Source organism: Echinops telfairi, unplaced genomic scaffold (assembly GCF_000313985.2).
Source record: "Echinops telfairi isolate 266 unplaced genomic scaffold, ASM31398v2 ScPeMD7_34;HRSCAF=130, whole genome shotgun sequence".
Taxonomy (NCBI): Eukaryota; Metazoa; Chordata; class Mammalia; order Afrosoricida; family Tenrecidae; genus Echinops; species Echinops telfairi.
This window is the reverse complement of record NW_022103931.1, coordinates 1,122,713-1,145,088: the sequence shown is the minus strand read 5'-3', so window position 1 is coordinate 1,145,088 and position 22,376 is coordinate 1,122,713. Positions and strand designations below refer to the sequence as shown.

The window sequence follows — 22,376 nt, the reverse complement described above, 5'->3', positions numbered from 1 at the left end:
GTCAAGATCAACACAGGATTGTGTAAACATGACAAAAGATGTTGAGGAGAAACTATCTGTTAGTTTCTGCTATTGATAAACTTACTCATCAAAATAAATAAATAAATTTACTTATCCTATCACAATTTATTTTCTATCATAAAATTAATAATTCCTGTAAATGATTTTATCTAGTACAGAGGATATTATTTAATTATCCTATAAAAACTTGTAACTTAATCATTTTTATTAAAACAAAACTAGTGCTTTAGTAAATATTAGACACATAGTTTTACAATTCAATATTTTGTGTGCCTATCTATCAGCCTTCTTTATCCTTTATAAGTACCTGATGCACAGAAGGCAATGAATGAATAAATAAATGGCCTTGAATTCTGCCATTTATCTAGATAGTTTCCTCATCTATAAAACTAGAACTGGGTATGATATACTCTTAATCAGCACAATCCAATAGAACTTTCTACAATGATAGAAATATATATCTATGCTAGCCAATACCATAGTCACTAATAGAATATGGCTACTGAGCACTTGAAACTTCCTTAGTGTAGTTAAGAAACTAAATTTTTCTTATTTTACTTGAATTTACATAGCCGTACATTACAATACCAACTCACCCGTTGTTTTGCTATCAAGTCAATTTTGACTCACAGTGACCCTGTATGTCAACATAGAAATGCCATGTAAGGTTAATCTCCATGTCTCTCTCCCTCAGAGCTGCTGAGTGGGTATGAACTGCAACCTTTTTGTTAGGGTCTGAGCACTTCATCACTGCACCACCAAGGCTCCTTCATATGACACTACCATATCACACACTGGTATTACAGGGCAGGATCCTGGATGAAAAATATCTCAAAATGCAATCCAGTAATTACTTACAAATTGGTGTGTGTATTTATATATATGAAACAAAAGTTTATAAAATAATACTTCCCTTACTACATATGAAGCACTAACATTTTCTTTTCTGGCCTACTGAATTTCACCTAAGAAAAATGCTGATCCAACCGATAAAATGATTTTATAGGCCTTCACTAACGCTCCTCTTAGCTACAAAATACTGTGCTACATACTAATGATTACCTTAAAAATATATGTTCAATATTTATTTTGTAGCCTTACTGACAGGTTGCTAGTTTTAGGTGCCTCGGATTATATCAGTTTTTACTTTGAACACTTTATAATCATTCCTTAATCCTGTAAATTGTATTTTCTTTTAAAGGCAAGAATAGAATAAAAAAGTTAACATTTATCCCTTGGGTTTTTTTTTGCTTTGGAAATGGTTGGATTTGATTTAGTCATGATTCTAATTGGGTTTAGACAGACAGGAGTGGTAATGATGGGGTCAAAGTACTAAAAGGGATAGGTAGCCAAGGGAAATAGTAGGATACAGAAGGAGAGAGTGGAGAAAGGATGTTTGGGGATAATGTTCACAAAAAGGAAGAACTAGATTTTCATTACCATCAACTTCTCTGAAATTCATGAATTCTCCTTCCAGCCTGATAAAAGTCCTACAAATTTTATCATAACTTTATCTAACCTAATTGGAAGGCTAGAGAGCAGCGGTTCTCAACCTGTGGGTCGTGACACCTTTGGGGTTTGAACGACCCTTTCACAGGGGTCGCCCGATTCATAACAGTAGCAAAATTACAGTTACGAAGTAGCAACAAAAATAATTTTATGGTTGGGGGTGTCACTACAACATGAGGAACTATATTGAAGGGTCACGGCATTAGGGAGGTTGAGAACAACTGCTATAGAGCAAGCATGGTTCCTAACAAAATCATGTATTATAAATTTTTAACCATAAAATACTTTTAAACCCTTAATAATCAGGATTTGCTTGCCTAGTTTAATATTCTGCCATTCCTACCTTGAACTGCCCACTCGAGTCTGAACTATATGCAGTTCCAAAGATTTGTGCTAATTCTTTCTTCAATTGACTCACCGAGACTAATTCTTTAGGTCTTGACTTAGCTATCAGTTACTCAAGGTAACATTCCCAATTTTAAGATTAGACTTTATTCCCTCATGTATGCCTATACCTTTCTCACCACTGCAAAGCTCTATTGTACTATAAATGCCTGTTTACCTATTCCTACTAAATCTTAAGGTCTCTATTTTGATTTGTTAAGTGCTTTAAAAGTGTTCAATAATTATAAAATCCATCCATCAATCAAATTTCATCCGCCTAGTCTACTGTCTTCCACTATTCTTGTCACTTAGAGTGGCTTCATAGTTATAGCATATAGAGATCTTCCTTATATCTGTCCTCTATCACCATTTGCTGTGGATGCCTATAGCCCTTAATGTTCATAGCATGTACTTGATATATAACTTAGTATCTTATAATTTGTTATTCTTGTAATGAATAAGTCCAATCTGCTTAATGAAATTGTACAGTTCTGTGACTCCTGGTCTCATTATCTCAAGCACAGTACAATGTACAAAAGAGACATTGAATATCTGTCATCATAGACTCAAACTGTATGAGGTGATTTTTACTTTTTACAAAGCTGAGAATCCTTTAACGTCATGCTGATGAACAAGTAGTGGCAACTCAGTTTTTGTCAATATATAGAAAACAGATACTATATATACATATATATATACTTCTATATATGTCCTGAAGTATATCAAGTACAAATAATCAAACCATTTCTTAAAAAAAAAACACATTTCTTAAGTTAGAGGTAGTTATGGATGCAAGTACTAAGAGATGCACTACCACTAGTTACATCCATTAGTTATGGACAAGTACCTTATGGCTTCTGTGCACACAGAAAACCAGTTGTATTTTTCCAAATCAATGGACAATCGTGTCAACATAAGAATTTAGGGAGGGGGGTGGGGGGGTGTCTCTTGGTACCCACCGGGGCAGTTCTACCGCGTCCTACAGGGTCTCTATGAGTCGAAATCAACTCGCTGGCAGGGAGTTTTGCATCTTTTGAACTAAAAGATAGTCATAGTTTTGGCTCATCAAGGAGCGCTGCCTGCCAGCAAGGGAGCTAACTGATGCTCACTCCATTTATCATTTACTTATAAGCAGTTTGGTGCCCAAATGAGTACTTCTAAGTTAAATCAGCACCATATGCAAATTGGTCCCAAATTCTGTAAAGGAGCCCCGTCTTCCTGGCATTTAAAAAGGCTGGGTGTCAAAAAGAAAGAAAGGCTGGTTTGGGAATGGTATTACTCACCTAAACTCGCCAGGGCCCCAGGTAACCTCTGCCCGGTGGCTCCCGCCCCGGTCCCCATATGCAGTCCCCAAAGGCTTTCTTTGCCCCCTCCTCTAATTATTAGCCCTAGCTTCTTTCATCGGATCCTGCTCCAGGTTTGTCCTGACACTAGTCTTCTGGGCACGAACTCCCGGTCACGAGGGCAACCCCTTTCTGCATCGGTCCCTTTGCCCTTCAACCTTCTCTTTCACGCCAGCAAACGCCATCTCACCTGGCAGAGTCCAGGGGTCCCCACGGCGCCAAGGGCTCGTGCGCGCCTTCGCAGGACCGGACCGCAGACAGACACTAGCGGCCTGACCAGAATCGCCGAATGCCGACGTCTGCCGAAAGCCGCCGCCGCCGCCGCCCAGCGCCAACAAGGTACAGGTAGCAGCGCCATCTTGAGCGAGGGACGCGGGCCGGCCGCAGAGGATTGTGGGACACTGGCGGGCCACGCTCAGCTGGCTCCATGGGCCCCCCTCCCCCTGGCCTTCCCTGGACCCGAGACCGGAAGTGCTTTATAGCTGAGAATTCGGAAGTTTGGGCGCGGCTTCGTGTTCTTACACCACCTGCGCTGTCGTGAAAGCGTTCTCTTACTGTTTTTCGTTTACGTTTGAGCAACAAATCATGTTTCAGTGTGAATAGCTCCCCACGACTGAATTTGTTAAATCTCTCGAGTCTAGCTTGTTTGTAATTGGGGTACACTTTCCATTTCCCCTATGAATATTAGTATCTGCACACCTCTGCGCAGGAATAAGTAGAACAGTCATTAATTTCGCCGTGGAGAAGCCTTTATCTTGTTCGATTCATTGCCTCTCCATCTTGTGCTTTTGCTTAACACTTCTTTTCTTGCATAGCTTGCAATGCTTTTCTTTTAGGTCTGTTGCCCCTAGGACAGTTGCACGCGCGCGCACACACACACACACACACACACACACACACACATCTGCCCTCCTAATTTGCCTCTTTTTCAAGCTCTACCATTCGCTTTTGGCAACGGCCGTAATGTTGCCAAACATTTTCTGAGGGATGGTGAAGTGAAATGTGTGTAAAGAAGTCCATGTTTAAAGACAAATTGATCATTCTGTTGTCACCACTACAATAAAATAAAATGGTGTCAAATTCTTTTTATTTGGGAAACTGAATTTTCAACATAACTGCCACCTGAAACCCTTTTATATATTCATTACTTCAGCTTTAAACCTTTCACACTGAGAATTAAATAATTATGAACTCCTTACTTAGGGTGATACTATTGCTAAGCGTTGGACTGCTATCTTCAAAGTCGACAGTTCAAATCCAGTAGCCAGTCCTCCAGGGAAAGACCACACTGTATGCTCCCGTACATATTTACAGCGCCCCAGAAACCCTATATAGGGCCACTATGAGTACGAATCGCCTTAGTGGCAGTGGGTGGTGGACTAATGACAAGTTTGGTGAAGACAGCTAGTTTTACCTTGTTCCAAGATTTATAGTACACTCCAAGGTTCCAGGGGAAGAGATGCTTCAGTTATTTAAGGAACAGTGTAGAATTGTCTAACTGATATGAGAGGAAACTATGAAAAGGACATGTTTCAAAGCAAGAAGGTATCAGCAGGCAGCATTTTCAAATTCAGAAGTCCAGGGAGTGTGTAGAGGTGTCGTAGAAAATGAGCAGGGGCCAGGTGATCCAGGCCTTTGCACTGAATTCTAATGTTACCAGGCCTGTGAGGAGTCCCCTGGTCTCCCGCCACTGCTCTGACGAATCAGAGGTGCCACAGCAAGGCTGCTCACCCAAGAATCAAATGTGTGCGCGCGCGCACACACACAGCTTGAAAGCGCACCCTTAAATAAGGTCTACTAGTAAAGTAAATTCTCTAGAGGGAGAGTGGGCAGCTCCTCGCAAATGTGAAGAGCCCATTGGAAAATAGTCACTGCTGGAAAACAGTGGTAGTTTTTCCCTCTTCCTCATGGGATGGGGCTAGGGGCGTTTAAGGATGAGCTTGCCTAATGATTGACAGCAAGCTAGGTTATATAATAAAACGTTTTCTGCGTATACTCTTTCCCATAATTCACCCTGTTGTGATGAGATTCACAAGCTAACAATGTAAATGTGCATATAATGAAGCCAGGATGATAGACATAGGTCAGGATATAGGTAGATCTCCACCTGAACCTGCGCCAGGCAGGCAAAGTGCCTTATGGTCCAAGTTCCTTCTATTCCGGTTGTATTGACCAGCCCTCAGTCCATTCCTTGCTTCTCATTGGAGGGTGGTTTGCTTGCTTTTCTCACCTTGCTGTAGCTTCATACTAGAACTAAGAAGCGGATACTTCATCCTGTAGCCAGGGAAGGCTTTTAAGGAGGAAATTAACCAGGTTGGATTTGTCTGTACATTAAATTACTCTGGCTTAAATGGGAAGGTTGAATTGGAGGGAGTTCAGATTGGAGTAATGAAATTAAGGCAGTAGTTCAGTCATAAAATACAGGCCTGAGCTTGGCAGTAGCAGCGCCATTAAATCGATTGCAGCAATAGTAGAAAGTTAGAATTGACAGGACTTGGTGGCTAATCAGGAGCCCTGGTGACTTAGTGGTTAAGTGCTTGACTGCTAACAAAAAGGTTGGGGATTGTAAACCCCCAGTCACTCAGATGGAGAAAAATGTGGCGATTATTGGAACAGAACAGGGGTATTCTGAGTCATTTGAAATCAGGAAAAGATGCACAATCAACTCTCATTGAACCAGCAGTCAGTCAAGCAATCAAACTATGTCTTGCATTGGGCACATCTGCCCCACCAGACCTCTTTAAAGTGTGAAAAAAAAAAGTCAATTTCAAGATTGAGGTGCACTTGGTCAAATTTATGGTATTTTCAGATGCCACATATATGTGCAAATGCTAGACATTAAATAATGGGAACCAAAGAAGAAACAATACCTTTGAATTATGGTGAAGATTATTAGCTATAATGTGGACTGCCAGACGAATGAGCAAATCTGTCTTGGAAGAAGTACAACCAGAATCCTCCTTGGAAGCAGTGATGTCAAGACTTCATCTCATGGACTTTGAGCATCATGTGTGGTAGAGTAGTTAGCAAAAAAAAAAGAGGAAGTCCTCAATGAGATGGATTGTTACAATTACTGCAACAATGTACTCAAACATGAAACAATTGTGAGGGTGGGCAAGCCAGGAAAGTGTTTCATTTTGTTGTATACAGGGTCCCTATGAGGAAAAACTAAGTTAACAGTAACTAACAGAAGCAATATAAATTTTTTTTAACTCACTGCCATTGAGTCACTTCTGACTCACAGGAACTGCCCCTGTGGGTTTCTGAGACTGTAGCTCTCAGTGGATCCCAGAAGTTTTACCATTGCTGACCTTACTGTTAGCAGCCCTACACAGGGATCCATCAGAGGCAATTGTTTTTAGGTGACAGTCCCTGGAGAAAGACATGAACAAGAATAATGCCCTCCAGGGACTAGTCTCTCCTGACAAAATGTACAAAGTACTTCAGATGAAATGTCACCAACCTTACTTCTAAGGCACATACTGGCTGTACTTCTTACCAGACAGATTTGTTGGTTCTTTTAGCAGCATATGGTACTTTGAATATTCTTCACCAGCACCATAATTCAAATGCATCAGCTCTTCTTAAGTCTTCCCAAGTCAATGTCCAGCTTTCACATGCATGTAAGGCAATTGAAAAATACCACGACTTGGGTCAGTTGTATCTGAGTCCTCAAAGTAACCTCCTTGCTTTTTAATGCTTTAAAAAGGTCTGGTGCAGCAGATTTACGAATGCAATGTGCATTTAATCTCTTGATTGCTGTTTCTATGAGCATTGATCATGGATCCAAACGAGGAAATCCTTGACATCTTCATTCTTTTCTCCATTTACCATGATCCTACAATGATGTTTCAATTGTGAGGAGTTTGATTTCTTTACATACCGAAGACTGAAATCCTTGTTAGTCATCTGCGAGTGCTTCAAGTTCTCCATTTCAGCCAGCAAGGCTATGGCATCAGCATATTGCAAGTTGGTATTAAACATTTCTCCAGTCTTGATGTCTCAATCTTCTCCATATCGTGCAGCTTCTCTGATACAGATTGAATAAGAATAGTGAGAGGATACCACCACGATGCACACCTTTCCTGATTTAAACCGGGTAGTAATCCTGCATTCTATTTGCAAAACTGCCCCTTGATCCATGTACAAGTTCCAAGTGAGCACAATAAAGAATTCCCTTTCTCCTCAAGGCTATCCATGGTTTGTTATGATCCGCACAGTCAAATGCCTTGGCACAGCCAATAAAACACAAGCAAACATCCTTCTGGTATTCCGTTTTCAGCCAGGATACATCTGACATCAGCAATGACATCCCTTGTTATCTTCTTCTGAATCCAGCCTAAACCTCTTGTCCTCCCTGTCAATGTGCTGCTCCAACCAGTATTGGATGATCTTTGGCAAAATTTGACTTGCATGCGAAATGAATGGGATAATTTGAGCCTTCTGTTGCTTGCTTCATACGATGGGTTTGGGAGTATTTCATCCTTTCCTATAGTTTTGGAATAGTTTTAGCAGAATTAATGTCATCTCTTCTCTACATGTTTCATAGAATTTGCCAGTGGAGCTGGCTTTGGCCAGAACTCTTTTTTTGTTGAGAGTTTTAATTTATTACCTCTTCTATTCTTTCATGGTAGGTGTGAATCCTTGGGCAGGATTGTCAGTGATTTGGCAATTGAAGACTAAAAATCCTCGTGATGTGACCTAACACAATGTAGTCAATTCCTTAATGGGTTCTGAGGTGAGCAGTCAAGCAGTTTTAAGGGTGGAATGCAACCTCCTCACTCAAGTCACTACACGATGCCATTGATAGGAAGTTTCCTCAAGGTGTGGCCTACTACCTATGTAAGTGGATGCTATGAATAAACTTTTTTTCCTTCTTGATGGGTCTGGATTCTGCATCTGGCTCATCAACCTTCAGTTCTTTGGACTTGATCCAACAGTCTGCTATATTGCCCGCCTATCTTTGAAGTCTTCAGTGGTCGCCAACTGATCTGCTAATACTGGATTCATTCATCTCTGCAGTCACAAGCTGTCACCTTCCTGCCAGTCTTGGGTTCATCGGCCCTCACAACTATATGAGTCAAGAGAAGTCTACAGCTTAACATCTGACCCATGGACTTTGAACTTACCCAGCCTTAGACTTGACCACTCTGTAACAGTCTGAACAATTTTCTTGATATAAATTTCTTTGTCTTTGTACATATATAGTATTATCACTGGTTTTGCTTGTCTAGAGAGCCCAGCCTAACACAGTGGGTCTGTTCGAATTTTCTATTGCAGATTTTGTTTGCTGGGGTAGGTAATGTTTCTCTAGAAATTTGTCTATTTCAGCTAAGTTTTCCTTTTTTCTTTTTTCCAGTACAGTTCTTCATAGCATTCTGCCATTATCCTTTTTATTTTAGTTGGTTTTGTTGTGATGCATATTTAATTTCTTATTCATGTTTTTTGCACTTTTGCATTCTTTTCTTCGTAAAATTTATTAATTTTTTTCCAATTTTATTATTCATTTCAAAGAAACAACATCTAGTCTTCTTGATTCTTTTTATTGTTTTTCTATTTACTGATTCATTTATTTGTACTCAAATATTTTTTATTTCCTTTCTTTTGGTGACTAGTATGTAACATTGGTGGTCCTGTCAGATAAGCATTGGTCTTCTAGCCACCACAGGATTGGTGGTTCAAACCCACTAGCCACTCTATGGGAAAAAGAGAGGCTGTCTGCTCCTGTAAAGATTTACAAAATCTCAGAAAGCCCCTATAGCATCACATCAGTTGGTATCAAATCTATGACACCGGGTTTGGTTTGGTGTTGATAACTGGTAGGCTTTTTTTATCTGTTCTTTTTTAAATTGTTGGTGATGTTCTTTAAGATATTGATTTTGGCTCTTCTCTTTTTTGATGTGTTTACCTATTACTAGAAATTGCCCTCTGAGCATTGTATTAGCTGTGTACCAAAGATGTTTGGCATGCTGTTTTACACTCCGCTTTTATTCAAGGATTTTTTTTTTCAAAATTTCACTTTCTCTACTACCCAATTATTTTTATGCAGAGTGTTATTCATTTTCCCTGTATTTGATTTTTCTCTTAATCTTCCTATGGTTGATTTCTAATTTTTACCATTGTAATCTGAGAAAATTATTGTTTAACACATCAAGGCTTGCTTTAGGATCTAATATATAGTCTATTTTGGATAATGTGCTATATGGGCTGGGAAAATATATATTGTGCTTTTGTTGAATGAAGGGTGCTGTATATGTCTATGAGGTCAATTTGGTTGACTGTGTAGTTTGAATCTTCTGTATATTTGTTGCATTTCTTCTAAGTCATCCTGTCCTTAATCAAAAATATTACATTACAATTCCCTACCTTTTGAAGTGGGTGTTAACAAGCCCAGGGAAAAGGGAACAATAAGTGATCTAAAATCGATGGTGAGGAGGGTGCAGGATGCCTGGTAGGGGATGATCAAGGGCAATGTAACCGAAAGGAATTACTGAAACCCAAAGGAAGGCCGAACATGATAGTGGGACAAAAGAAAAGTAAAATGAAATGGAAGAAAGAACCAGGAGGCAAATGGACATTTATAGAGGTCTAAATACAGACATGTACATATGTAAGTATATTTACCATATATACTTAAGGATAAGGCGACCCGAATATAAGCTGAGGCACCTAATTTTACCACAAAAACTGCATTAAAAATGTGTTGAACAACTCGGTTTATACACGCGTATGTATGGTATATATAACTATAGGGAAATAGATCTATGTACATATACTTAGATGGTAAGTATTAAGGTAACAGATGGACATTAAGCCTCTACTCAAGTACTCCCTCAATGCAAGAACACTTTGTTCTAATATCCAAGCATTGTGTAATACAATCAATCACTGAAGACAAAATGGTGCATAAGCAAATGTGGTGAAGAAAGCTGATGGTGCCCGGCTATCAAAAGAGATAGCATCTGGGGTCTTAAAGGCTTGGAGATAAACAAGCAGCCTTCTAGCTGAGAAGCAAGAAAGTTCACATGGAATAAGCACACCAGCCTGTGTGATCACGAGGTATCGAAGGTATTATGTATCAGGCATCAAAGGACAACATATCATATCATTGTGAATGATGGGGAGTGCAGAGTGGAGACCCAAAGCCCATCTGTAGGCAACTGGCCATCTGCTCACAGAAGGGTCTATAGCACCGATAAAACATACAACTTTCCTCTAGTTCTTTAATGCACTCCCCCAACCCCTACTATCATGATCCAAATTCCACCTTACAAATTTGGCTACACCAGAGCATGTACATGAGTACAGATAAGAGCTGGAAACACAGGGAATCCAGGACATATAAACCCCTCAGGACCAATACTAATAGCAAGAGGGGAAGGGGAAGGTGGGAGGAGAGAGGAGGAACTGATCACAATGACCTACCTATATATAACCCCCTCCCTGGCGGATGGACAACAGGAAAGTGGGTGAAGGAACACATCGGTCAGTATAAGACATGAAAAAATTATAATTTACAAATTATCAAGAGTTGATAATGGAGGGAGCATGGGGGTGGGGGGAATGATGAGCCAATACCAAGAGCTCAAATAGAAAATGTTTTGAAAATGATGATGGCAACAAATGTAAAGATGTACTTTACACAATGTATGGATGGATGGATGGATTGTGATAAGAGCTGTACGAGCCCCAAATAAAATGATAAAATAATTAATAAGTAAATTCAACCCCCTGCCTTTTAAAGTTTGACATATGTATTTTTGTGTAATTTTTTTGAAATTTTATTTTCTGGTGGAAAATTAGAAACTATGTATACAAAATAATAGAATCCAGAACATTAATACTAAAATTTCACAGACAACATATTGAAAGGCAATATGAATCAATGGAAGACAGAATTCAAGAAACTGAAGAAAAACCTTTTAATTCTAATCTGTTAGAGTAACTATCAGAAAAAGAAACATACAAAGAAAGAAAGCCTAAAAATTATGCCATATCTCACCAAGAGGAATAGCTTACATGTGATTGGAATTCCAGAACAATAAGAAACGGAGGGAGAACAAAGAGAAAGTTGCCAAAGATTCATTGGAAGAAAACTTCCCTAACTTCACAAAAGATGAGAAGTTATGTATTCAAAAAATTTAACAGACACCAAATAAGATATCCCCCAAAAGAAATCACCAAGTCATGCCACAATAAAACTATCTAAATCCAAATATTAAAGAAGAGTCTGGTTGCTATGAGTCAGAATCAACTGACGACTCTGTGAGTTTTGTTCCTTTGGTGGCTCTGGGCTAATATTATTGTTGTTATATTACTGATCAGTTGCAAGCGTCAGAGAGTACACAACAAAGTAGGTGGTAGAAGAGAAGCAGTAAACACATTATTGAGGCAAAAAACTGGGAAGACCAATGAAATTATGACCCCAAACCTCCACACCAAGGAATCAAATCCCATGAAATATTTGATTGCATATAAAACAACCGGACCAGGAATTCTTTTTTGTTGTCATAAGTATATCTATCATAAATTTTTCCAATTCAACTTTTGTGAAGTTGTGCAGCTTATTGATAGCAACTTCAGTCAACTGAACAATATCATCCTTTATCAATGTAATTTTTCTATCATCATAAACAGAAACTTAGTACTCCATAAGCAATAACAGATCCCCCTTCTTCTCCTTCCTTTATTGTGACCTACTAATAAACATTGATCTTTATAACATGATGAGAACCAAGTCTTAGTAAAAGCATCAGAAATAAAAATAAAAATAATGATAATAATAATTTGCTTTGAATTCATGTTTCTGATATTAGACTGAGCCCATTTCATAAGCCTCACAATTTTTATGATATTAGTACTATTATTATTATCTCACATATGAGGAGGCTGAGAAGCAGATATTATGGATATGAGAGAAAGAAGTAGTGATTAGGCTCTAAGATAAGATGTGGCATTTGACTTGTGAACCTCTCTTAAGTCTTGTCTGAAAGTCTTTACCTTGTCCTCCTCCTATTTTCCTGAATGTTCATCCTTCTTCATACCATCTCCACCCCATTTTGTAAGCATTTGAGAAATGTACATTACTAATAAACATGATGATTAATAAACAAGTCATTTGTTAAAAAGGAAGTCTCCAGGAATTGATGGAATACCAATTGTGATATTTTAACCAACAATGCTGGAAATGCTCACTCCTCTTGGACACCAAATTTGTAAGGTAACTAACAGGGAAATCAACAAGTCCAAAAAAGGATTGGAATGCAGAAATTATTGAACCATACAAGAGGGTACACCCTGCTCAAAAAATGGATTTTCCCCCAGAGCTATGTATTTAAATTTTTTTTACAAAACAACCTTATCACCTTCAAAGTACTCAACATTACACTTAACACATTTGTCAAATTTGCGATTCCATTCTTGGAAACATTTTTCAAACTCACTTGTTTGGAATGGATAACAGCACCTCCCTCATTTTTTTTCTTTACCTCTTCTATGTCATCAAATTGCTGACCTTTCATGTCCCTCTTCATTCGCAGAAACAAGAAGTCACATGGAGCGAGGTCAGGTGAGTAAGATGTGTAGGGCAAGAGAAGATGCAGGGGTTTTTTTGCCAAAAACTGGTGTGCTGAGATGGCTGCATGAGTAGGTGCATTGTCGGGGTGGCAAAACAAGTCCCTAGTCTGGCATGAATCAGGCTTTTTCTGTAGTGCACTGTTACACAATCTTTTCAGAACCAATAAATAGAAAGCTGATAAACTGTCTGACCTGGTGGAATGAACTCCAAATGTTCTACAAGTTGACATTTTCATCCATTCAGGAAGTTGACAGACGTCCAGAATTAGGTTTGTCATCAATCAACATTTCATCTTTTTTCCCATAGCACTGTCCTTATAAGCTGTGTCCAACATCACAACAGTTTCTGCAGCATTTTTCCCAAGCAGAAAACAAAACAGCCGCAAGCTGTTCTCTTAAATTGGCCATCACAACAAACAAGGTTCGAGCGAAACGACTTTCACAAAAAAATTCACTGTAACCCCAAAGAAACTTCCCAGGCAATACCACTGGATGCACTAACTCAGAGCAAGTTGCTTGATGTTCACCTAGTGGGGAAAAAATGTATATGATGAAAGCTCTGCATAGTGGAGTTTTTCCCCAGTTTTTTTGGAGGGTAGCCCTCATGTAATTAATATTGTATAAAAGTATAATATTATAATATATTTGCTGAAGATAATTTTAAAAATTGTTTTAGCAGTACACCAACAGGGAACTGTCAGAAATGCAAGCTGTATTCAGAAGAGGATGTGGAATGAGGTATATCATTGTTGATTTCTTTGTATGCAGCTAGATAGTACCTATCACAAACAATTGTACTTCAAGATTGCAAAATATCCTTTTTGCCATAAATGCAATACCATTCCTTTAGAATCTGTCATTCCTGGCATCGTAAATCACATGATTTTCTGATTCAAAATGTCCAATACCAATACATTTCAGCTCACTGACACCTAGAATATTAGGACATTACGCTGAATGAAATAAGTCAACCACAAAAGTACGACTATTATATGAGATCCCTATTATAAAAAAATCAAGAAAAGCTTTTCAGCTAAAAGACACATTCTTTGAGGTAGCAGGGGAATGGAGAGTAAATTATTGACTAGACAGGATAGACAATTATTAACATGGGTAAAAAGGAAAGAAATATGAAGCAATATGAGAGGGAGGGCAGCAAAAAAATGATAAGGGGAAACGACTATACTAGGAGGCATACCAAAGTTCAAGGCAACACCAAAAATATAAAACATAAACAAAATAACCAAGCTCATTGTCATCCAATTGATTCCAATTCAAGACAACGCAGATAATTACTATTATATTCATAATCCAGCAATAACAATAATGTACATGTCAATGCACAGGTTGCATGCAAGAATTATAGATATTGAAAGGAAAATATAACTATATCCACAAACTATACACACACACACACACACACACACGTAACAGAGGTGATTTCTACCTATTTTGTAAATACATTCATGAATATAGTAGAACACACCAAAACAATCAGCATTTGCTTTTTTGTCCTTGCTCTTCCTATTTTGGACATCTAATTTTGTAGCATCATGGTGTGAGAATATGAGTTATAAAGTTTCAATATTTTAAAATTTATTAAGATTTCTGTGTGTCCTAACACCTAACATAGGTCTATTCTAGAGAATGTTTGGTGCACACTAGAAAAAAAAGCATACTCTATTGTTAAGTGGAGTATATGTCGAGGAGGTTGAGTTGATTAATAGTGTTGTGTAGTTCTTCTGTGTCTTCATTAAGTTTCTTTGTTAATGATCCATTCTTTCTCGAAAGTGGTGTATTGAAGTTCTCTATTACTATTGTTGAAATATCTATTTATCTCATCAGTTGAACCTATTTTAAAGCTTTCTTTGGGTGCATATTATGTCCTCTAGTTTTATTGTCCCTTTGATCATTATGTAGTGGTCTTTTTTGCCTCTCACAGTAGATTTTACCATGAAATATGTTTTAATGGAGATTAATATTGATACTCTTGCTGCTTTTGGTTGCCATATTATTTTTTTTAATTACCTTTTCTTTTTTTTTAATCGTTTTATTAGGGGCTCATACAACTCTTATCACAATCCATCCATACATTAATTGTGTAAAACACTTTTGTACATTCAATGCCCTCATCATTCTCAAAACATTTGCTCTCCACCTAAACCCCTGGCATCAACTCCTCATTTTTTCCCCTCCCTCCCCGCTCCCCCCCCTCATGAGCCCTTGATAATTTACAAATTATTATTTTGTCATATCTTGCCCTGTCCGACGTCTCCCTTCACCCACTTTTCTGTTGTCCGTCCCCCAGGGAGGAGGTCACATATAGTTCCTTGTAATCGGTTCCCTCTTTCCTACCCACTCTCCCTCTACCCTCCCAGTATCGCCATTCACACCACTGGTCCTGTAGGGCTCATCCGCCCTGGATTCCCTGTATTTTCAGTTCCTATCTGTACCAGTGTACATCCTCTGGTCTAGCCAGACTTGCAAGGTAGAAGTTGAGTCATGATAGTGGGAGCGGGGAGGAAACATTTAGGAACTAGAGGAAAGTTTTTTTTTCATCGTTGCTACATCGCCCCCTGACTGGCTCATCTCCTCCCCGAGACCCCTCTGTAAGGGGATCTCCAGTGGTTGCCATATTCTTGATAACATTTGTCCATCCTTTGATTTTCAGTGTATTATTGTCTTTGTGTATAAGATGTTTTTCTTGTAAGCAGCATATTAATGGATTTTGTTTTCTTTTTGAAAAAATCAATATTAGCATACTTACTTTATTCTTAAATAGTTTCACTTACATAACTCATATATTATACACTTTAATAGTTCAATCATATTAACAAGATTTGTACAATCACCTCTCTCTCTGCCTTACCCTTCAAGCTGGTGAGCCATGCTAAGACCTGTGTGAACCCTGTGAGACAGTCAACGCCATTAAAGCCATGCAACCCTTCACCCACCAACCTGTGATTTCCTGCATTCTGCATCATTGAATGTGGCTGCGTAAGTCTGAAGAGGAATTTATGGACTCGTATTGGATGTATAGGCTAATAGACTTATGGACTTGATCTGGACTGGGCTGGGATGTTTACCTGATATATAATTACTTCTTGATATAAAGCTCTCTCGTACACATTAAAAAAACATTTTGTACAATCATCATCACCATTTTAGAACATTTTCTTCTTTCTCATGTTCATTGTTGTTCTCCATTTCCTCCCAACCTCCCTTGTTATACTCTTAGGTAATTGATAATCCAATTACGGTCTCTGTAGATTTATCTATCCAGGAATTCACATACAGGAAATCATACAAAACAAGAACAAAAACCCCAACAAAAAACCTATAACAAAATAAAACATAGAAAATCCTCAATAGAAAAGGAAACAAAATATTAAACTGAAACAACTCTTAAATGAGTCAAAATAGAGATTAAATGATAAGGTATTACAGTTTAACCTAACTACATCTGCCATAATTAACTTTACAATGCTCTTTGTCTGATAGCAAGGCTAGTCACATCCCTCAACTATGGTCCGAGGGTATTCCCTGGAGTCGTAATCCATGTGGGGACCCTGCAAGTGGATTTGTGGCATCCGCTGTCCTCCATAGCCTTCTGCAAACCTAGTGTTCAAAATATAAGTTCTGATACTGTTCCCTCCTCTGAATTTGGATTTTACTTCTTAGAATCATAGATCACAGGCTGATGTGCTGCTTCTATGTGGAGTTAGTTGATGCCTTACTTAGATGACTGCTTGTTTTAAGACAAATCTTTAGAGTCTTTTTTGCTCATTCAATCGGCTACTCTGTCTTTTGACTGGTGCATTTAATACACTAACAGTCATTGTCATTATTGATACGTGAGAATTTGTTCCCCTCATTTTTTAAAGTCTTTTTTTGTCCAAACCATTAGCTAATCTAGACATCATATCATTCCATAGTTCAATCATGTCATCATTGTTTTGCAATCAATTTCAAAACATTTTCTTCCTTCTTGAACTCCTTGATATCAGTTCCCCCTTACCCCCTCCCCACTTTCCCTGCTGTACCCACCCAGAGCACTCATTCTAGTCATTGTCTCTATAGATTCTCTCATCCTGGGTTTCATATACCAAAAAACAGAAAAATACATAACAGAGAGTCAAGAAGGCTACCAACAATGACAAAATACAACAGAGACAAGCCCCAATATGAAAAAAAAACCCACAGGATTTTAAAAACCACAAAAATCCCAAAGTGTATCAAAGGGGAGATCAAGTGACAAGAGTTTAACCCATCAAGTCAGATTTATCATATTAATCTACTATAGATTATACTCTCATTCTGAAAACTGGGTTCTTCCCATCCCTTAATTATGGTTAACGGGAACCAACAGAAGCTTATTCCCTGTGCAGGTCCTGCAAATGTATTTTGAGCTTCTACTGTCATCCATAGCCATCTGCATGGCAGAATCTCACAATTTAAGCTCTGATATTATTCCCTCCTTTGGATTTGGATTATATAATTTTAAATCCCTGAATCATGGATGTGTTGGTGTGTTTCTTCCATGCAGATTTAGTTGACATCTCACTTAGATGGCTGCTTTTCTAAAACAGGCCTATAAGACCCCAGATTCTATTGTCTCTGATAGCCAGATACCATCTAATTTCTTTACCACACTTTGTATAGTACCCATATCTTCTGGGTTTCCTTCATGAGGGCAAGTATCGATGTCACTCTTATTTTGAACTGTGTATCTGTGTGTGGGTGGGTGGGTGGGGGTGTTGGTTCTTTTTTTCTTCCAATATTTCAGTGCTGTTTTCAGTCTGTTGATTTTTGGAAGGGGTGGTGTTGTGTGTTAATATCAAATTTGTAGGCTGTTGTTGATTATTTGTCAAAAGTACCCTGCTTAGTATTTTTTGTAATACTGGTCTTGTTTTTACAAATCCTTTAATTTCTCCATGTTTGGAACTACTCTTTTTTCTCTCTCGTATTTGAGATAATTTTGCTGGATATAAAATTTTTCTTTGAAGGGTTTTGGGTTTGATTTTGGTTTCTTTTGCATTTTATAGATGTCATTCCGTTGTCCTCATGCCTGCATAATTGCTGCTGGAAAAAATCGGAGCATATTCTTACTGGTTTTCCATTGTATGTGACAGTTCTTTTGTCTCTGCTTGATCTCAGAATTCTCTCCTTGTCATTGATATTGGAAATTTTGATGACAACATGTTTACCTGTTTTTCTTTGGGGGTCTATCCTATTTTGGGTTCTCTCCCCTTTTATGCTGTTAGGAAAGGTTTTCGCTAGGAGTTTTTATTTGTTTGTTTGTTTGTTTTTGTTCTGGAATCCGAATGAGGCAATGAAGTATAAGTTGTTTCTTTTGTAGTCTACCCTCTTTTGGAATTTCTCCCCTTGTATGCTGTTAGGGAAGGTTTCTTCTAGGATTTCTTATACTATTTTGCTCTGAGGGTTTTTGTTTGTTTGTTTGTTTCTTCCTGTTCTGAAATCCCAATGAAGCATATGTTGTTCCTCTTGATAGTGTCCCACACAATTCTTAAGCTTTTTTTCAGACTTCTTTGGTCTTTTAGTTGATCTCATAAATTGGAATAGAAAGATTTGTTCTCAAGCTCATTAATTCAGCTCTTAATTTCTTCAAATCTATCACTCTGTCCTTTTGCCCCAAAACTCCCTACCATGGAGTCAATTATGATTCATAGCAAACCTATAGGACAGGGAATATCTACTCTTGTGGGCTTCTTAAACTATGAATTTTTTGTACTATGTATTTTATTATATGCAGGTGCCAGTATATATAAAACAACCCTTGTGAAATAGAAATTCATGAAAATTCAGAGAGGTAGATGTTAAGGACTGACAAAAGTAGAAGTTTGTGTAGTATGGCACATGTAACTGTGAAGGCAAGCTTTTGTACAAGGTTCAAATGTAGCTCTCCTTGAATATTCACTGGTTCATGAGAAGTGGCTTAGGAAACCTTTGAAAGAATCATCTTACTACAAAAATGAACAGACTTTCTGGGGTCTACAGGGATTTGTACTTGAAGAGACTCCAGTCAGCAGGGGGTCACGTTGAGCATTCTGCAGACAAAACTGTTTCAAACCTGCAGCTGCCTGGGAAACTTGCACACGGTTGAGCCCGGCCTCCAGCCGGAGCTGCTGAACCACTTTGTTCATGGCGACGACACTGGAAGAGCCAGACATGGCTAGCAACAGGGCGAGGAGATGTTCGTTTCACGGTCGTCTGCTCCGCCTAAACTATGAATCTTTATGTGAGTAAAAAGCCTTATCTTTCTCCCTCAGAGCGGTTGGTGGCTTTAAACTACTGACCTTTTGGCTAGCAGCCCAGTGTGTAGCTCACTACACCACCAGGACCCCTCTGTTCTTTTTTGTATTGTGTATTTCTGTTATCTTAATGTTCATCTTTTGGGTATATGTTTGGTGTTTCTCTTGTAATTTTCCTCGTTAAAAAAATTATTCCTTTTGTCCTCTCAGACTCTTTCTCCATTCATTGAAAATATTCAATCATCATTCTTCTGAATTTTTTTTTTCTGGTAGTTCCAGAGTCTTTCTATCTTGAGACAATTCCTTTGGTTATGGGCGTTGTTCACTTGTTTCTATCTGCTTTGCTTGCTTATTTGCGTGGATAAAATTTTCTGATGTTAATTCGTTTTCATATATATATATTTTTTAGTTTTCATATATTTTAAAAGAATAGCAATGGACTGTGGAGCAGGACTACATTAAATCTGCAGATTGTTTTAGGCATATGTTGTCATTTTCACATTGTTATGTGTTCCTATCCATAAGCATGGTATGTCTTTCCATTTATGTAGATCTCATTTAGTCTTTCATCGTTGTAGTATCTTTCACTTTTCTCTAGATGGTCTTTTGTAGCTCTGGTTACATTTCTTTCAAAGCACTTCATTTTTTGAGTGGCTTTGTAAATGGTATTGTTTTCCTGATTTCCTTGTCAGAGTTCTACTTGCTAGTGTATATGAATCTTATGTTTGTATGTTGATTCCGTACCTGGCCATGTTGTGGGATCATTCTTTTAGTTCTAGTAGTTTACTTTTTGGGTTTCTGGGATTTTCAATGTTGATCATATCATCTGCAAATAGAGATAGCTTTAACTCTTTACCAATTGTTCTCTCAGACTCAATTAATGCATTTTAGTTCTCCTTTTTAACTTATTTCTCTGGCTAGGGCTTCCAATACAATATTGAATAAGAGTGGTGGTAAAGGGTATTCTTATCTGGTTGCCATTCACAAGAGGAATAGTTTCAGTTACTCTCCATTGAGAGTAATTAGCCATTGGCTTTAAATTATGCTGAGGGATTACCCTTTTATTTCTACTTGGCTGAACATTTTCATCAAGACAGGTCATTGGATTTTTTCAAATGCTTTTCTGCATCAATTGATCTGATCATAATTTTTTTCCTTTGTTTTATTTATGTTGTGCATTATCTTGTTTTCATACTGTTGGACCATGCTTGCATACTTGGTGTGATTTCCACTTAGTCGTGGTGTATTATTTTTGATATTTTGTTGGATTCCATTTGCTAGGATCTTGTTGAAAATTTTTGTGTCTATGTGCATGAGGGATATTGGTTTATAATTTTCATATATATATATGGTGTGTTTCCCTGATTTTGACGTCCAAGTAATGCTTGCCTCATAAAATAAGTTCAGGAGTATTCATCCCTTTCTATATTCTGCAATACTTTGATTAAAATTTGTGACATCTTTCTCTAAATATTTGATAGAATTCTCCAGCGAAGCTGCTGGGCCAACACTTTTTTTATTAAAAAGTGTTCAATAATTTTATGTTTTTCTTCATTTGTGATTAGTATTTTTCATATTATTACCTCTACTGGTGTTAGTTTGGGTAGGTATGTGTTTCTAGGAATTTGTCCATTTCATCTAGGCTTTCAAATTGTGCATGATAATTCTTCATAATATTCTGTTATTATCCTTTTTATTTCAGTTCGTTCTGCTGTGGTACCTCCCATTTAATTTCTTATTCATTTTGTTTGCATTTACTTTTTATCATTACAATTTTGCCAATCATTTTTCTGTTATAATAATCCTCACAAAGGACCAATTTTCTATATTTATTCTTTCTGTTGTTTTGTTTTCTATTAAATCTTTTTCTGCTCAAAATTCTATTTCCTTTCTACTTATGACTTTTTTTGATAGCTAAAAATATTTTTTGAGATGGTGTGTTATTTTGTTGATTTACTTCATTCTTCTTTGAGGGGTGCATTTGTTGCTATAAATTGTCCTCTGAGCACTGCTTTTGCTGTATCCCACAGATTTGGGTATGTTACATTTTCTTTCTTGCTTGATTCAAGAAATTTTAAAATTTCAGTTTTTTATTGTTTTCTATTACCCAGTAGTTTTAAGAAGGATGTTATTTGATTTCATATATGTGATTATTTTTCTCCTTGGTGGTTCTGTTGTTTTATAATTTTATAGCTTGTGATCTGAGACATTATGGTCAGAGAAGATACTTTGTATTATTCAGATTTTTAAAAAAAGTATGATGCTTGCTTTGTTGTCTAATATATGGTTTACTCTGTAGAATGCTGCATGTATGTGCACTGGAAAATAATGTATATTATGTTGTTGAGTGGAGGATTAATTGTGTCGTTTGAGGTACTTTTTAAAGTTTCTTTTTTGTTATTCTTCTCTTTATCGAAAGTGGTGTATTAAAGTCTCCTAATATTATTATTGAGTTGTTTGTTTCTCTTTTCAATTCTATTCAAGTTAGATTTGTATATTTTGATTCCCCTTCACTGAGTACATTGATATTTATTATGGTTATGTCTCCTTGTTGGATTTACCCTTTAATCATTCATTATACAATGTCTTTCCTAGTCTCTAATGCTGGTTTTTACCGACATATTTGTTTTGATGGCTAAAATGGCAAAATTTTAATTATATATATTTCTACAAAAAGTAACAATAAAGTAATAAAATATTTCTTATTTATTTATTATTATTATTATTTTAAAATCATTTTATCAGGGGCTCATACTTCCAGCTCATGGAGATTTGGGTGGAAAAGCGAAGAGTATAGAAAATTCTAATGTGATAAAATTTTCAGGTGTTTTGGACAAGGTGGATTTTTAAGAGGTAAATAAATATTGTGGTGTTCCTAATAGTGCAGAGGTTTCTCCACATGAGCAACTATGTGGAAATCATATAAAAGTCAGGCACAGTGAGAATAGAATGGAGTTGACATAAGGTGCAGCTATGTGGGAGTCTCCCTTCAAAGATTTGATAGGGCCCAGATACATTTGAGCCCTGCTTATTATCTTTGGCACTTTTCTCAAAAGAGGACAAAAGAGAATCCTAGAAAAATATCTGTTAAGTTTTAGCACACCCTAAAACTTCATGTTGCTGTTGCTCTTAGGTGCAAACACGTGTTCGATGCCAGTTGTGTGGTAGGTGCCATCAAGTGAGTTCCAACTCACAGTGACCCTATTCACAACAGACCAAAACAAGGCCTGGTTCTGCAACATCCTCACAACTTTGTCCATGTTGAAACCCA

General features: G+C 37.5%; 2 protein-coding genes across 2 annotated transcripts in view; both read right to left on the bottom strand.

The window, feature by feature from the left end:
- The window catches only part of ABCB7 (ATP binding cassette subfamily B member 7), a 126,661-nt gene extending 123,008 nt beyond the window's left edge, over positions 1-3,653 (bottom strand). The window contains exon 1 of the mRNA XM_004715891.3: positions 3,448-3,653. Within this exon, the coding sequence (XP_004715948.1) occupies positions 3,448-3,615 (168 nt within the window). The 5' untranslated portion in view covers positions 3,616-3,653. The remainder of the gene's footprint in view (positions 1-3,447) is intronic.
- A 15,164-nt stretch (positions 3,654-18,817) lies between these two features.
- LOC115869664 (guanine nucleotide-binding protein G(I)/G(S)/G(O) subunit gamma-5-like) lies at positions 18,818-19,024 on the bottom strand. Its single transcript, XM_045290218.1, has one exon. It carries the CDS (start codon positions 19,022-19,024, stop codon positions 18,818-18,820), a length of 207 nt encoding a protein of 68 aa, XP_045146153.1.
- Between the last annotated feature and the right edge of the window lie 3,352 nt (positions 19,025-22,376).